The 18,855-nt window shown below is 45.3% G+C and overlaps 1 protein-coding gene across 1 annotated transcript in view; it reads left to right on the top strand.

Annotated features, from left to right (window-relative positions):
- The window catches only part of LOC137546515 (uncharacterized), a 65,548-nt gene extending 47,045 nt beyond the window's left edge, over positions 1 to 18,503 (top strand). The window contains exons 13-15 of the mRNA XM_068269070.1: positions 1,505 to 1,713; positions 6,730 to 6,936; positions 16,137 to 18,503. Coding sequence (XP_068125171.1) covers positions 1,505 to 1,713; positions 6,730 to 6,936; positions 16,137 to 16,424 — 704 coding nt within the window. The 3' untranslated portion in view covers positions 16,425 to 18,503. The remainder of the gene's footprint in view (positions 1 to 1,504; positions 1,714 to 6,729; positions 6,937 to 16,136) is intronic.
- Positions 18,504 to 18,855: the final 352 nt, after the last annotated feature.

The raw sequence follows: 18,855 nt of genomic DNA, 5'->3' as shown, positions 1-18,855 counted from the left end.
TGACTGACAGCAGAAGACTGCATCTGAAATGCCAAATGATTGTTAACCAATAGGATTATTAAATGATGTAGGGGGAAGTACCATAGACTTTGCAGACACCGTCTAAAAATCGTTCGTAGCTCTGTACACACTGCTGTACACACTGCTGATGAACGATTATCTACCAAAGTTATCCTTCAAAATGCCCGAGCACCATTGTAGATTGTTCGTTTATTGTTCCCAGGGGAACAAGTCAGGGGTCAGGAACCTTTTTGGCTGAGAGAGCCATAAATGTCACATATTTTAAAATGTAATTCCATGAGAGCCATACAGTATGTTTCAAACTTGCACAGTGTGTATGCACAGCAGAGGGCTCACATTCCTTTTGCCATGGAGATGTGTACACATTTGATCCGTCGGCCAGCGGAAGTGTCAGACGTGTCTTCAGCTTCTCTTGGGTTTCAGCAACATCAGCAATTTCCCCGAGAGCAGGAGAAATACCAACTAACTGCTTGTACAATTAGCCAGCTGACTTGAGGATTGATTAACTTTATAGGACGAGATCCCTGCACTTTGTCCCAATAGGCTGTCTGTCAAGTGACAAGCAGCTTATTGGGCCAATCAAAGTGCGCGGATCTTGTCCTACAAAGTCACTGGACCTGACAGGGTCCAGGGTGGGACAATTGGAGCAGCCGTTAGTTTTGAGGGGAGCGCGAGTAAGTTAGTAGTGCATGCTACAGCAGTAGGGTGCCTAATCTGAAAATTTTACCTGATCTGCCACACTAAGCTGCGCTGCTTGAGCAGTGCAGCTTAGTGAATCAACCCCTACTGATTAGGCAGCCATCAAAAGAGCCACATCTGGCTCCCAAGCCATAGGTTCCCTACCCCTACCCATCGTTTGTGTTTTGCATATTAAAATGACATCTGAAAGATGATTTGTTCAGCGCTCATGTCGAACGATTTTTACTCCGTGTGTACGAGGCTTAAATGTTGCTATAATTAAGGAAACACTATTTCGAGTTGCGTACCTTGTTTTGAGTATGTAAAATGCAGCCGCTCCACAATCAACAGAGGCTTCATACAGTAACTGCTCCTGCAGGAAGATGACAACATACCTGGATAGTGTATTACAGTTCCAGACTTGCAAACAAAGGGAGTTGTATATGAATGTCCAGTTTTGGACATTCATATCAGGCTGAAGATCTATTTTTCACAACATCACATTACAAAGAAAGATTTCAGCAGCACTGATACAATTGTATAACCAATGTATACCGTAAGTGCGGATTAATTAAAGTAGTATTTCACTATAACAATAATAATGCCTTCCCACCAAACATACCGGTATGACTCTTTACCGAGCTGCAAGGGGTGGTACTGGCACCCTGTTATTTCTGTGTGATTCTGGACGTTCTCAAAGCATTACATTTCCTATATTGTGACACTATTATGGCTTATATAAAACCGTATTATGGTAATATTTACTGATTACTGATTTGTTTTTTTCTCCCTTATAATGTGGCAGCTGCTGGACGCCCAGTTATTCTATTGCTCTTTAATGCTGGACCTGTGGACATTGCATGGGCCAAGGAAAATGAAGGTGTGCATGCTATTCTGGAGTGCTTCTTCCCTGCACAAGCTACCGGCACTGCTATTGCTAAGGTGTTATTTGGGGCAGAAGGAGCAAATCCTGCAGGCAGGTTGCCAGCTACGTGGCCTGCTGGAATGGAGCAGGTTGGTCAACTGTTCAGAGTGAGAAAGCTGCATGTGTACCAAGAAGTCTTATGCATTTGCATTTTTTAAATAATAGAAAAAAAACGCAACTGCAGCTAAAATATGCTAAGTTGATGGGTCTGATACTGTAAGCAACAATTTGTCAGTAACAATTCTGACTATCTGGAATACATTTAGATCAGGCATGTCCAAAGGTGGCCAAATGCAGCACACCAAGCCTTTTCTGGTGGCCCGCAAAGATCTCTACAGTCAACTCCATGCAGCCCGCATGCAGGGGCCATCTTGTGTTGCTACTTTTTGTCACATGCATAGTGTACCTAATGGCAATCAGCAAAAATTGTGCTTACCTTCACTATATTGGCCACCTAGCACTCTCAAGAAGGGCGATATGGAACTGTCACCTAAAACGTTTGGACCAGAGATGAACGTAATGGCGTAATTACGATTTCGCGAAATTTCACGTAATTAGTGTAATTACGTTTATGGCCGTAAGTACATAATCGTAATGAAGAAGGATTTTGCGAAATTTCGCGTAAGCGTAATTTTCGCATAATTTTCGCATTGCAACGGGTATTACGAAATTAATGCGTATGGCCATGCTCCCGAAGCGGAAAAATTGACGCATGGATCAATGTTAGGTAGCCGCCGACTTTAAGGGTTAATAGCAAAGCCCCCTTAAATGCTAAGAGCCTCAAATTTGGAGAATATATTAAGGAGATCAGGAGGAATAAGAGGAAAAAAATGTTTTCAAAAAGACCTTATAGTTTTTGAGAAAATCGATGTTAAAGTTTCAAAGGAAAAATGTAAACATTTAAAAACCCGCCGACTTTAACGGTTAATAGCAAAGCCTGCTTAAAGTTTAGGAACACCAAATTCCCAGGGTATATTAAGGGGATCAGTGGGAATAAGAGGAAATTTTTTTTTCAAAAAGACCTTATAGTTTTTGAGAAAATCGATTTTTAAGTTTCAAGGGCGAAAATGTCTTTTAAATGCGGAAAATGTCAGTTTTTTTTGCACAGGTAACAATAGTGTATTATTTTCATAGATTCCCCCAAGTGGGAAGAGTTTTACTTACTTCGTTCTGAGTGTGGGAAATATTAAAAAAAACGACGTGGGGTCCCCCCTCCCAGACGTCTTTAAACCCCTTGTCCCCCATGCAGGCTGGGATAGCCAGAATGCGGAGCACCGGCCGCGTGGGGCTCCGCACCCTGACTATACCAGCCCGCATGGTCCATGGATTGGGGGGTCTCGGAAGGGGAGGGGCAGCCAAGCTTTCCCCTCCCCCTCCGAGCCCTTGTCCAATCCAAGGACAAGGGGCTCTTCTCCACCTCCGATGGGCGGTGGAGGTGGAGGCCGCGATTTCCTGGGGGGGGGTTCATGTTGGAATCTGGGAGTCCCCTTTAAAAAGGGGTCCCCCAGATGCCCACCCCCCCTCCCAGGAGAAATGAGTATAGAGGTACTTGTACCCCTTACCCATTTCCTTTAAGAGTTAAAAGTAAATAAACACACAAACACTTAGAAAAAAGTATTTTAATTGAACAAAAAACATAACCACGAAAAAAGTCCTTTAATATTCTTAATTAACCATTAATACTTACCTGTCCCTTTAAATAAATGATCCCTCGAAATAGCCTCGGAAATGTTCTATCAGTTACAATGTAACAAAGTTATTACAATGTAACAACTTTGTTACATTGTAACTACGCCGCACCCGACGCCACTCGCCGCTCAGCCGCCGCATACGCGTCCGTGCTGCACGGACCCGACAGAGCTCTGAGCTATATAGCTCAGAGCTCTCTAAAGCATCTTTGTATTTGGGCTCCAAGGAGCCCCATTAGTCCTTAGCAGACCAATCTGGTTCCTTCTGATTTGAAGGAACCCCATTGGTCTGCTAAGGACCAATGGGGCTCCTTGGAGCCAAAATACAAAGATACTTTAGAGAGCTCTGAGCTATATAGCTCAGAGCTCTGTCGGGTCCGTGCAGCGCAGACGCGTATGCGGCGGCGGCGAGTGACGTCGGGTGCGGCGTAGTTACAATGTAACAAAGTTGTTACATTGTAATAACTTTGTTACATTGTAACTGATAGAACATTTCCGAGGCTATTTCGAGGGATCATTTATTTAAAGGGACAGGTAAGTATTAATGGTTAATTAAGAATATTAAAGGACTTTTTTCGTGGTTATGTTTTTTGTTCAATTAAAATACTTTTTTCTAAGTGTTTGTGTGTTTATTTACTTTTAACTCTTAAAGGAAATGGGTAAGGGGTACAAGTACCTCTATACTCATTTCTCCTAGGAGGGGGGGGACATCTGGGGGACCCCTTTTTAAAGGGGACTCCCAGATTCCACCATGAACCCCCCCCCCCCAGGAAATCGCGGCCTCCACCTCCACCGCCCATCAGAGGTGGAGAAGAGCCCCTTGTCCTTGGATTGGACAAGGGCTCGGAGGGGGAGGGGAAAGCTTGGCTGCCCCTCCCCTTCCGAGACCCCCCAATCCATGGACCATGCGGGCTGGTATAGTCAGGGTGCGGAGCCCCACGCGGCCGGTGCTCCGCATTCTGGCTATCCCAGCCTGCATGGGGGACAAGGGGTTAAAGAGGTCTGGGAGGGGGGACCCCACGTCGTTTTTTTTATATTTCCCACACTCAGAACGAAGTAAGTAAAACTCTTCCCACTTGGGGGAATCTATGAAAATAATACACTATTGTTACCTGTGCAAAAAAAACTGACATTTTCTGCATTTAAAAGACATTTTCGCCCTTGAAACTTAAAAATCGATTTTCTCAAAAACTATAAGGTCTTTTTGAAAAAAAATGTTTTCCTCTTATTCCCACTGATCCCCTTAATATACCCTGGGAATTTGGTGTTCCTAAACTTTAAGCAGGCTTTGCTATTAACCGTTAAAGTCGGCGGGTTTTTAAATGTTTACATTTTTCCTTTGAAACTTTAACATCGATTTTCTCAAAAACTTTAAGGTCTTTTTGAAAAAAAAAAATTTCCTCTTATTCCTCCTGATCTCCTTAATATATTCTCCAAATTGGAGGCTCTTAGAATTTAAGGGGGCTTTGCTATTAACCCTTAAAGTTGGCGGCTTTTTTATATTATACGGAGCGTTACGGTTTAACGCGAAATTACGGTAGCGTTTAATGCGAAATTACGGCATGAACGAAACGCGAAATTACGCGTTGAAAATTACGCTTACAGTATTTTCAATTACGATTTTAATGCCAATTACGCTACCATAATTTCGCATCGTAATCGCAAATTTCGCATGCATAATTTTAGTAATGCGAAATTACGAAAATTTCAGCTCAACTCTAGTTTGGACACCCCTGATTTAGATGGTCAGTACAAGTACAAGATAGAAAGTCCATTGTTGGGAATAAAAGATACCCGTACCTTGGCCCCAAGCTCTGTGCTGACTTTTTGGACAGAAAACCCTGCAGCAGAAACAGCTGTATTTTTCAGGGTACCTGAAGTGACATGAGTTAAGCAAGTGGATACACAGTCTTAAGCATACATAGAACTAGGCTGTGCTCTTGTGTGGTGCAGTGCGCCGGAAGTCACCGACCTACCGTGCAGATAAACCTATGCTACCGCACAACCTCTGCAATGACCTGTGGCAACATGCAACATACCAGAAGTCATGTAACACTATGGCGACAAAGATTTTAAAAAGGATGGCATTAGGCTGGTGGCGCGCATGCGCGGAAGCGTATGTTTTACAATATGCTCCCGTGCACTTCCGTATTTCCCAAACAGGAAGTGACCACAAGCGAGCGTCACTTCCTGTTTGGATCTGAGCCAGATGGGTGTTACCACATACTAATCCCCAAAGGCTTGTTTTTGGCCTACAGTCTGAAGCCGGACTCACATTTAGCTAATTAAACTGCTGTGTGACTGAGAAAAACACATCAAAGTGAAAGGAAGAAGTACCGTAGTTCAAGATTTGGCTGTATGGGAGCAAAAGAACATTAAAAACCCGATGTTCAAAAATGTAAATGTAGATTTTAACCACTAAATACAACATAAAAGCTAACGGTATTGCAGGAAGTTCTAAAGAGGATTAGGACCATTAAAACAATGATTTATCTACATAATTATTTTAGATTAAATTGTGATATTTGGAGTTTTGCAAATGCTTAGAGGGGAAAAAAATCACTGCATATTACATTCAGTTACTAATGAATGCAATTGCATTTTGAAATGCATAACCATGATTTGCCCTCAAATGACAAACCTGCCTGTTATCAGATGGCATTTCTGAAGTAAAGGAATCTGGTTAGCCTCCTTGGCGTTATGATTATTTCTGGATTTTAGTGTCTGAAAGCGGTGCAATTTTTTCACACACTTTTAGACCCTAAAAATCAAACCTGTGGATTTCCGGCTCACTTCTGACTCGGGATTACCACGAAGGAGGTTAATAGATGTGGCTCTGTTGTATCTAGAGATCAGACCTCTGTGTGGCATTGTGATCCTTCGCTGGTGGTTTGTTAATGTAAGCTACCAACTCTTCCTTATGGGCTTCGCAAACCTTCAGAATGGCTGCAGTCTAACCATCCATGTAATGCTGGGAATACACAATGAGTTTTTTCGGCAGATTTACTTGCCAATCTATTTTCCAGTAGTTTTTCTGATTGATTTCCATTCACTTCTGTGAGAAAATGTATCAGGAAAACTCAGAAAAACTCAAAATCAGATCGGACCTGTCGGAAATTATCTATCGAGCCATCTATCTGCCGAAAAAAACTAATTTGTGCCAGAAAAATGCCATGGAAAATGTTAATATGCATCCCCTGTAAATGTATAAGCTAGGTGCAGCAGCTGTGCCTGCTATAGGGCAGGTAAATGCTGCACCATTGTTGATGGCTGGGATTCAGTTTAGTGACTATTCATACAGCCAATGCTAGTCCCACGCATGCATTTTTCTCACCTAAAGAACATTCATAAATGACCTTCTGCATATTTAAATTTTCACCTAAAGTAGTGTTTAATTTGTTGAATCTTCTGCCTAAGGTTCCTCCTATGGAAAACTACACAATGGAAGGACGAACATATCGGTACTATGGAAACAAGGTACCTCTGTACCCTTTTGGTTATGGACTGTCTTACACTACATTTGAGTACAGTGACCTGGCAGTGAATCAAAGCCTTCTGCATCCATGTGACACCCTCCAGCTGTCTGTGAATGTGAAAAATACAGGGTTAAGAACAGGGGATGAGGTAAGCTTGCAGCAACACAAGCTGCATTTATTTCACGCTGGTCAATACAGTATATCATCATGTGCTATGTGCACAAAATGTACTGCTTAATTATTCTATGTCAGTCTAACACCATTTCATGCAAATGTGACAACTTAACATTTTATACATTCAGAAAATGTAGAAGAGTGGAGACTGGCACCATCAGGTAAGTACTTAGCTCTTTATTATAAGACACATAGCTACAAGATGGTGGTAGTACTAGCAATGTTTCGGAGGTGACCCTCCTTTTTCAAGCTTATGTCAGTCTGATTCAAACATTCACAATCTCAGTGTAACGATTGTGGAACTTTCTCCGTGATCAGCGCACAACGCGTGCGCTGACACGGCGGAAATCCTCCACAAGCGTATATTTGCAGGCACCCAGCAAAAGGTGCTACGCACCTGTAGAGGGAAATTCCTGTCGGCAGATGGCGCTGAGTCCAGAGGAACCAATCCTCTGTACCTCCACAAATGCCAGACAGGAATTGTACGAAGCGCAGAACGCAATCGCAAGAGAGGCGATTGCGAATGAGATTGAGCAAAGGGACAGGTTGTATGTGTGTGCGCCAATCCAGTCGCCACCCCGCGACCGCACACACACAGCAGCAGATATGAAATAGGAACGCGATCGCGAGAGGTGCGATCGCCAGACGTGACACAAGGCAGATCAGAATAGAATACGAGGGTAGCAAAGGCACAGCAAATAATACAATAAGGAGATACGGAAAATAACAAACGCTAGCTAACCGCGAACACCGCACTCATTCGCAACAGTGCACGCGGTTATGTGCGATCTCCACGTGATAAGCACAATAGAGACAAGCACGCCTAACTAACCATTAACAGACAAACATGAAACGCTTGCTTAACGGTTACCTCACCGAGCCTCCAGCAAGCGTAGCGGACAAGACAGACACACGAAAACAGGGACAAGCGAGAGATAGGATCCACAGCACTAGCGAAAAGTAGCTAGCGCGATCCCAGGAGACAGAACAGAAGGATCCCCAGCGCTAGCGAAAAGTAGCTAGCGCGATCCCATGAGACAGAACGGAAGAGATAGCTGGTAGCAACCGCTGCACCAGCTATACTCCAAGAACAGAGATCAGAACCATTTCCTGTCGACCACCTTTGGGACAGGACAATGGCAACAGGCAAGACAAGACAGAACAGGCAATACAACCTGACTGGGCTAGAAGGGGAGCCTAAAGCAACCCCCAGGAATTAACTATACTAGATAGCAATGGCTGACACTCCAGCAGTGTCCATCAGGAACAGACCATGGAAGGGAAATGACCAGCAAAGCCTTCTGGGAAACATAAAGCTCTTATAGTGCCAGTCATCAAAGAAGGCAGGTAGGGGATTTGCATAACGAATGTATGCAAATTCCCCAGCAAGAGAACAGACCAGAAACTTGCAATGGAAAGACAAGTCTCTGTTCCAGAGACCTGCAGCCCACAGACTAGAGGAATGGACAAACAGCTGTCTGCCTGTGCAGCCAGCTGAGCGGATCATCACAATACCCCCCCCCCCCCCCCCATCTAGGGATGGATTCCAGACATCCCTCAAAACTGGTATCATCACAAAACTCTAACTGAAGACTCATGAAGGTCGGGACAGCCCGACAAGGCCCAATTCCAGAGTCAGTCCATCCGAAACCGACCTCATCGGAAGCAGAAGCCACCGAAACATGCCCATCAGCACTACAAGTCTCAGCGTAACACCCATCAGGACTGTGGACACCAGAGAAGAAGCCATCGACACCCTCCAGACAATACCCACCACCTTCCAAGGAGCATCCAAGAATACCAAACCTGCTGCAATACCTGTTCGAAGTGTCCCTTACAACACCAAAGGCATTGTTGATCGTATTTAGGGCACCAAGCAAAACCTTTCCCGGAATCTCCCAGAACGCCTTGAAGCTCCGCAGAGATTCCAAGAAGCCAGAACGCTCACCAGGCTCACATGGAGAACCACCAAGAACCCCTATGGAACCTATGATCATTCCAGACTCAAAATTAGCAGGACCCCCATCAAGATCAGGACTTTCAGGGACCACTTCTGGGCATGCAAGCAGGCAGGCTATATCAGAACATGTCTCCACTGAGGAAGCATCTGAGTACGCTGGTAACCGAGGCACACTTGAGCTTCCTGGGTCACAGAGCACATCGGGGTACACTAGTACAGGAGAAACCTCAGGACATGTCGGGGAACTGCCAACCTCAGAGTCCGACACGACAAGACCAAAACCAGTACCGGGCAGAAAATCATCACGAGTAAAGGTCACAGGTACTGGTCTTTCAAAAGAAGACTCGGACTCAAATTCAGAATTTTCTGTAACTGTAATATCATCATTGACTACACATGAATGAAGCTCCACAAGAGCTGCAAAAGTAGTCAGCAAGGCAGCAATGCCTACTGAAGTGGGCAACACCTCAGAAGGACCTGGGGGGCAGGAGACATCTCCTACAAGTTCTGCACCCTTTGGGAGGAACTCGGAGACCTTCAGATCATCAAACAAGACCTCAGGAACATCATTTTTCAAGTTTTCTAAGAAGGATTCTGTACTATCCATGTTACAGGGCAAAACTGGAACTTTATTTTGAGAACAGGGCAGATGTCCCAGGGAAGGTTCCACCATAAACTGAGACTGAATTTCATCATCATGAGTGGAACGTACAGGAATATTCACTGGACCACACACTGACTCCCTAACTTTAATCTCGCTGCACCCAGAATTCTGCGTAGTAGTCAAACTAGCTTGCAACTCCAAAACTGCAGAAAGACAGGTAAAAATAGCAGCAATACCTAGACGAGCCTCTAGGGGCAGGGCAGGAGATATTGTACAAGGCAATATTGACTCATCCAGAGTACAGGGTGGAGAGTCAGAACTTTCTTCAAAGCAAGAAAGGGACTCCCAAATGTCAGTGTGATTGGACATCGTTTTGTTATTCATGGTACAGGGCAGGCTCAGAGAAAGCGTCTCTGAATAAGGCAAAGAAGGTTCAGCATCAGATTCGCAAAACCGAAGCGCTGTCTCACTCTTAGATTCGGCTAACAATGTCGAATCCGAGGAATCAGAACGCAAAACCTGCGAATCAAAATTCACTTTAGGTTGTGAAACTGATGCTTCCATAGCGCAAACCTCCGCGATCTGCGGAGCAGACTGCAAGGCATCTAGGACCGAAACACTGGAGCAACTGTCTCCAGGCAACGGGCCCTTACAGGTGAGAACAGGGTGAGACAGGGAATCATTTGCAGAAGAAATGGCGACATCAACAGGATAAACTTTATTAGGCATATTAATTTTACTTTTGACGCTGCACAGTCGAGAAACTTTCCCCATAGCAGGGTCACAGATGGAAGATCTCAAAGATCTGTTTCTAAATGACAAAGGATCCCACACATCCTTGAGGAAACCGGCAGACTCATGCCGATCACAATCTGCAGGAACATCCGAGAAACAGGCATCAGATCGCACAGATTCAAACTGCACACTGTCAGGAGAGAATCCTTCAGGAGTCGCACAGGAATCAACCACAGCGGCATGCTCATTCATTTCAGATTGCACAAAGTCAAGACTCTCATGCTTTACCCCAGAAAGGCAGGAACAATCATCCGACAACTATGTCTCTTTATTGGAATCAATTGGTTGGTGTGTGTGCAACTCATCCAAAATCGTTTGCCATACATAGATCACCAGATCCACATCATCCTTGTCACATTCATCGGAATCAATCAGAAGGTACATAGAATCAAGACAAGCATTCAAGACATCTTCGCTTTTTGCGATGTAAAAATCGCAAAAGGCTTTCCAATCAAAATCGAATTCCTCCAGCAAGGCCCCAACATCCCAGGAAGCAAATGGGGGTTCAAACAGGCCAGTATCCAGATAATCTCCATAGGGGTGAGGTTCGGGAACAAGAACAGATTTTTTAACTGCTTTAATGTAGTGTGCGATCCTACCTATAGCAGGATCCACATAAGCTTTGGATTGGGGCAAAAAACCTGGAAACTGATCAGCAGATGCATTATAAACATCATTATCATACTGCATGGTTTTACCCATTTCAGACTTGACAGAAATAACCTCTTTATTTGTGGTTGCTATGGGCAACGGATCTTTCCGCTGGGAAGCCTTCCTAGATCTTTTACGTTTGGACTTAGAGGCTTTGGATGGCTGCTTTATGGATGAAAGAGTAGATGTAACAGCTGATTGAGCTGCTGACAACAACTCATTAAGGGGGTATGGTAATTGAGGTAATCTCAGCCAATTGTGAATTAAAAAGGCCAAGAATTCCGGGGGTCTTTGACTCAGGGTGGTATGATCTAACACATCATAAGCCCACATTGACATTTCGCCCCCCAACAGAATGTAGACCATTTGGGGGGCCCAGGTAGACACTGGGGTGCATTGGAATTCAGGGTTCGCTAACAGTTTCGTACACTCAGACAAAAATTCGTCTGCTGATTCAGGTTCAAGTTTTTTAAATCTCTTGAAGGTACAAGAGCCATATTCGACAAAATCGTACAAATCGGAAATTCCGTCTACACTGGGGTTTTGGGTTGGGCTGGTCATTCTGTAACGATTGTGTAACTTTCTCCGTGATCAGCGCACAACGCGTGCGCTGACACGGCGGAAATCCTCCACAAGCGTATATTTGCAGGCACCCAGCAAAAGGTGCTACGCACCTGTAGAGGGAAATTCCTGTCGGCAGATGGCGCTGAGGAGTGCAGAGGAACCAATCCTCTGTACCTCCACAAATGCCAGACAGGAATTGTACGAAGCGCAGAACGCAATCGCAAGAGAGGCGATTGCGAATGAGATTGAGCAAAGGGACAGGTTGTATGTGTGTGCGCCAATCCAGTCGCCACCCTGCGACCGCGCACACACAACAGCAGATATGAAATAGGAACGCGATCGCGGGAGGTGCGATCGCCAGACGTGACACAAGGCAGATCAGAATAGAATACGAGGGTAGCAAAGGCACAGCAAATAATACAATAAGGAGATACGGAAAATAAACGCTAGCTAACCGCGAACACCGCACTCATTCGCAACAGTGCACGCGGTTATGCGCGATCTCCACGTGATAAGCACAATAGAGACAAACACGCCTAACTAACCATTAACAGACAAACATGAAACAGAGGACGCGAGCGCTTGCTTAACGGTTACCTCACCGAGCCTCCTGCAAGCGTAGCGGACAAGACAGACACACGAAAACAGGGACAAGCGAGAGATAGGATCCACAGCACTCGCGAAAAGTAGCTAGCGCGATCCCAGGAGACAGAACACAAGGATCCCAAGCGCAAGCGAAAAGTAGCTAGCGCGATCCCAGGAGACAGAACAGAAGAGATAGCTGGTAGCAACCGCTGCACCAGCTATACTCCAAGAACAGAGATCAGAACCATTTCCTGTCGACCACCTTTGGGACAGGACAATGGCAACAGGCAAGACAAGACAGAACAATACAACCTGACTGGGCTAGAAGGGGAGCCTAAAGCAACCCCCAGGAATTAACTATACTAGATAGCAATGGCTGACACTCCAGCAGTGTCCATCAGGAACAGACCATGGAAGGGAAATGACCAGCAAAGCCTTCTGGGAAACATAAAGCTCTTATAGTGCCAGTCATCAAAGAAGGCAGGTAGGGGATTTGCATAATGAATGTATGCAAATTCCCCAGCAAGAGAACAGACCAGAAACTTGCAATGGAAAGACAAGTCTCTGTTCCAGAGACCTGCAGCCCACAGACTAGAGGAATGGACAAACAGCTGTCTGCCTGTGCAGCCAGCTGAGCGGATCATCACACTCAGCTTTATATACTATCCTAACATGGAATTTAACCGATCACCATGCTGTTGCCTATGGCAACCAATCCCCTTCCGTCCTGCCAAGCGGACCTGATAGGGGACTGCTACTTTATATGCATGTGGGTGAACAGCCAACGAGAGCCTCATATACAACGGCTAAACTGAGGCGGGCTGGGATGTGCCGCGTACACCACCAGCACACACACTAGAGGATGCCGACCAATGAGGAGAGGAGCGATGATACACGTTATCACGCCCCCCCCCCCCCCTTCCCCTAAGGAGCAGACCTGATGGGGAACCCCTGTCCTCCGAGTGGCACATCGAACTGCACAGTCGACACGGCCTATGACAGCACACGTGGGCCGAATGTAAACAAAACGCCCACGTGACTATCAAGCAAGCAGGACGAGTCCGCCCCCCGACCCCACCGCACCACTCAGGTATGTAAGCCAATTCTACACAAGCAATAGCTTAAGCAGCCTTTCTCAACCTTTTTAACCTGGTGGAACCCTGCAAATAATATGTGGATCTCAAGGAACCCCTGCAAATATTCTTTGTATCTTAAGGAACCCTTGCATTTATAGTGCAGGAGGCATGGACTTTTAAAGTAGGTGTGGATGTTTATTTCACTACTTTCATTGCAATGCCCTTCATTATAATGGCTCCTTTTTTCTAGTGCATTTTATCAATTTGCTCATTATTATTCTGACCCCCAATTTAGGTTTTTGTTTTTTTTACACTATCCCCCATTTTAGTGTGCTCTATCATACTTCCATCATGAAAGGGGAAAATGCCAAGGAACCCTTGTATAGTACTCTAGGAACCGTGGTTCCAGGAAAACATGGTTGAGGAAGCCTGGCTTAAAGTGACAGGAGGGGATACACATGAAACAAAATAACAATATGTATACAGTGTACAACAGAGCAGTGTTCTTCTTACTGTGGTGCAAAATGTACCTGCATTGGCAATTAGCTTCATGTACAAGAGATGTTGCGCCTGATCCTTTCCCACAAGGCTCCCACAGTGCGATGTCAGTACCTCAGTGCTGTGAGGCGCTGACATCATACTGTGGGAGGGGTTTCACCACAGAGTCAGCCATACAGAGCCCCTGACGATCTTTTTGATAAATGGTAAAGATTTCTCATGGGAAAGGCGATATCGGCTACTGATTGGGATGAAGTTCTACCGGTAATCCTTTGTTACAGTTCCCCTTTAAGAAAAGAGTTAATTAAAGTAAGCAGCTTCCAGTAAAATAGTTGGCAGCTGGTTAATTAACTAGCAGCTATAGGTTTCACTGACTAAGTTTTAAATCCCTCCCTAGGTCAATGGAGATTTGTATGTCAGATGAATGTATTGCTCACCACTAGTCCTGGTGTGTATGAGACCATTTTGTCACTGCTGGATTGGTCATTAAGCTACTGGGCTGTTGCCGTCCAGCTAGCTACTGTGACAGTAGTTCAGAGTTGTCTATATAGCTGAAAGAACTGACAGACTCCGGCACTCCTCATAGAATCCTCTTTTATTGAAGCCACAAAGCACAGGTACAAACGAAAGCCCCTATGTCTGTAGTTCAGAGTTGTAGCTGTGCCTTTAGATTGCAGAAGCAGAGTGTGCCATTGGAATTAATGGTGTACTGGATCCCTCAGCTAGAAATGTCACTTTTTTTTTCTTTGACAAGTCTCATTTGCTGCCCAGCTTTCATGCAAAGAATCAGCAGCAAAACAAGTCTCAACCCTTGCTTTCCCTGTGAGGATGTTCCAGCCGCACCTAAAGGAATTGTGCCATGTCTAATGAATCTGACATAACACTGTCCCTATTCTGTCACCTACTTTGTTAAACCTTTCATAAATACCATAAGGTTTGATGACTGTCTCAGTTAGGACCTAACATTTTTGCAGGCTTTGGATTGTGGTTGATGACATCTCACTCCGTCTGTTTACAGCTCAGCTGCATCACACAGTTTGCATTGTATATAAAAGTTGTTGAAGACATTAAGCTACCACTCTGGCTTATTAGGTTAATAATACAATTAAATTATTAATAGAAGAATAATAGTTAAATAGAAGAATATTTTAATGGGGAAATATGATCATCAGGGAACTGTCCCTTTCTGAACAAGTGTACGTTGCTGCAAGCAAACATGTAAAACATGCAGCCATACACTGGTCGATTGCCACCAGATCGACCAACAGATAGATCCCTCTCTGGTCGAATCTGATCAGAGGGATCTATTGGCTGCCTACACTGCAAACAGATTTTGAATCGATTTCACTATGAAATCGATTCACAATCTGTGGAGCCGCTGCTTCCGCCGCCCCCAGCATACATTACCTGATCCGGCCGGCGCGAGTCCCCCGGTCTCCACGGTCTCTTCTCCGCTCTGGGCTCTGGCTCACTTTACTTCCTGTTGGGAGAAGTTTAAACAGTAGAGGGCGCTCTACTGTTTAAAATTCCCCCGACAGGAAGTACAGGGAAGCCACCCAGAGTCGAGAAGGGACACGCGCTGGCTGGATCAAGTAATGTATTGCCACTGTCGTTTAACATTCGAACGCCGCTATCGACGCACTCCCGACCTGCCGGCGATCGAGCGAAATTTTCCGCACGGAGAGATAGCCGGGATCGATCGGTTTGGGATGGAAATCGGTTGATCGGTCAGCATTTGCGCATCGATTTCACAGCAGATTCGATCACAGTGATCGAATCTGCTGTCTATCGGCGGGAATTTCGAGCAAGTGTATGGGCACCTTTAGTCCCGTCGATCTGTCCGCACGGAAAATTTTGCTCGATCGCTGGCGGGTCTGGAGTGCGTCAATAGCGGCATTCGAATGTCCGACGACCGACACTAGCGGCAATACATTACTTGATCCGGGCGGCGCGTATTCCCGCTGTCCCCGAGGTCTCTACTGGGCTCCAGGTGGCTTCACTGTACTTCCTGTCGGGGGAAGTTTAAACAGTAGAGTGCCCTCTGCTGTTTAAACTTCCCCCGACAGGAAGTAAAGTGAAGCCAGAGCCCAGAGCGGAGAAGACAGCAGAGACCGGGGGACTCGCATCGGCCGAATCAGGTAATGTATGCTGGGGGCGGCGGAAGCGGCAGTTCCACAGATTGTGAATCCATTTCATAGTGAAAGCGATTCAAAATCTGTGTGTAGTGTAGGCAGCCAATAGATCCCTCTGTGATCAGATTCGATCAGAGAGGGATCTGTTGGTCGATCTGGTGGCAATCTACCAGTGTATGGCTGCCTTTACTTTTTATTCTGTTTATTTGATACTTGCTGGCTTAAAGGATAACTGTAGTTCAGCACAGTGTCAAAGCATGGTTTCAAAGCGCCTTAGTGATTATTGGGGATCATTGTGTTCTTCTACAGGTGGTACAGTTGTATATGAGTTGGGCCTCTTCCTCTGTGCCAGTTCCCCAGTGGCAGCTGGTAGGAATTCAGCGTGGAACAATTCCAGCAGGAAAATCTGTGAAGGTAACTATGACAGTGCTACCGAGGCAGCGAGCAGTTTGGAGTGACCACTGGATCCTTGAGCCAGGAGAATTTCGCCTTTATGCAGGAGGACAACAGCCTTTCCAAGTCACAAGTGCGCAATCCAATGTTCTGCAGGTCAACTTCACTATACAAGGGGCCTCTCGTCCTCTTAATACGTGCTAAATAATAATCACTGAACTTTGCTTGAACTCGCAATGTGTTTTACAGATTTTATTGTAGACAAAAAAGGACTTGGAAATCAACCAGCTTTAATGCAAATCTGACTGACTACTCATTGAATCAAAGTGAACCCACGGTGAGGGTGACATGGAGGCTGCCATATTTATTTCCTTTTAAACAATACCAGTTGCCTGGCAGTCCTGCTGATCTATTTGGCTGCAGTAGTGTCCAAATTACACCAGAAACAAGCATGCAGCTAATCTTGTCAGATCTGACAATAATGTCAGAAACACCTGATCTGCATATGCGTGTTCAGGGTCTCTGGCTGAAAGTATATGAAGCAGAGGGATCAGCAGGACAGCCGGGGAACTGGTATTGCTTATAAGGAAATAAATATGGCAGCCTCTATATCACTCCATATCACTCTCACCTCGGGTTCACTTCAAAGTAAGATGGGAAGTAGAAACTGGGACTTTTATGGGTTTTTATCTCCACTTATTTTGGCTTTTCTAAAGTTGCTTTTGGTTGAATAATCATGTTTTATTATTTGTTTGCAAAGCAGTGTTGCTTGCAAAAAGAAAAATGCAAATGAATTTACAGTAATTGCAAAATGCCATGGTGCCACAAATCTTAATAAAATCAGATGATTCACATGATCAGTGCTAGGCAAGAGGCTCCAGCCTAGGGGCACAGGTGCACCACTGGGTTGAAAGTGAGCATTTGGGGAAAATCATCAGCTCCATTTTATCTGCCATGTCTTCTATTGGGAAGAGTCCAAACTGTACAACCTCCAGCCTCTGTATAATATGCCTGCGACTTGTGAGCACTGTATGCACATATGTTTGTTCATATCACATGGATTTCCACCTTGTAAAGGTGGCCACACACATCGATTTTTCTGGCCAATGTGATTATTTGGTTTGAATCGGCTAGTGTTCTATGGTCTTAAAGCACTCCCCATGGCTGCCTAACCCTAACCCCCCCCCTCCCCCCAGCACAATTCCACCACACACAAAAAGGTTAAAAGAACAAGATAACAATTGGGCGCCCCATAAGCGCCCATTGTAACTATCGGCATGCGTGTGAAAATTGGGCACCTGCGGCACCCGATAAATAGTGGGAGCTACGGCACACGCATGCCGATATGTACAATAGGTAGATATGTTAATCTCTGCTGCTAAGTGGCACACAAATTTCATGCTTCCACTTTGGACAGCTTATCAACTGGAAGGTTAGTACGCGGTGTCCCCTGTCTAGACACCAGCCAAGCAGGAAGTGACGCGCACTTGCTGTCATTTCCTGCTTCGGGTATGCAGAAGTGCACGGAAGCTTATTGTTAAAATATGCTTCTGCACATGCGCGCGCAGTGTCGGGACGCCAACATTTTTCAAATCCCTGCATCTCCATAGAGTAACATGACTTCTGGACCAACGCAGAGTGAAGCAAGTACACGCGTTAATGTAGTTTTGTCCTAGTGTCAGGGATGCGTCGAAAACGTCACTTCTGTCCCATTGTGCCGTAACGTGGCAGTATGAAAATCTCCATAGACTTTCATTGCCCAGCGGTGGGGTGCAGCAAAAATACCGCACCGCCCCGGTGTGAAAGGGCCCTCACAGTTAAAGCTACTGTGCAGTTCCCAGAAAAAAAGTTGAAATTATACACACTTGGCGACTGCACAATATCTTCTTAACAGTCCACTGGATGGATTGTGCAAAATGCCTGATATTGGTTGCTTTTTGTTCAGATACAATTTTTACGATTGTCACCCGATACAGCAAAATCTGTCCTTCAATGGACATTCCCACCTACTTCTGCATAGCGTGTGGACATACGGTAGCTTTAGTTGAATGATAAACTGAGCAAACATTCCATGGAAAAAAGGGGCAGTACCTTTGTCCCAGAAAGCAGATGGTGATAATTGAATTGTGTATGGCCAACTTAAAGCACACATGAAGTGAGAGGGAGATGGAGACTGACATATTTATTTTCCTTTTCAACAATATACTCTGGCTATCCTGCTGATTCTCTGCCTCCAATACTTTTAGCCATAAGGAGCGTACATGCGCACTACAGAAGCCAACAACGGGTCCGTCGGACCCTCCCGCTGGGCGGACTTTCAGCAGACTGTAGCGTGTGTGTACGCACGCACTACGGTCTGCTGAAAGTCCGCCCAGCAGGAGGGTCAGACGGACCCGTCGTTGGCTTCTGTAGTGCGTGTGTAAGCACCATTAGACCCATAACAAACAATTAGATCAGATGTTTCTAGCTAAAGTCTGGCTGGATTAGCTGCATGCTTGTTTCTGGTGTGATTCATACTCTACCGCAGCTAAAGAGATCAGCAGGATTGCCAGGCAACTGGTATTAGTAAAAGGAAATAACTATGTCAGCTTCCATATACCCGAAGTGACATGATGAGATAGACATGTGTATGTAC

Source organism: Hyperolius riggenbachi, chromosome 2 (assembly GCF_040937935.1).
Source record: "Hyperolius riggenbachi isolate aHypRig1 chromosome 2, aHypRig1.pri, whole genome shotgun sequence".
Taxonomy (NCBI): domain Eukaryota; kingdom Metazoa; phylum Chordata; class Amphibia; order Anura; family Hyperoliidae; genus Hyperolius; species Hyperolius riggenbachi.
This window is presented reverse-complemented; position numbering and strand designations above follow the sequence as displayed.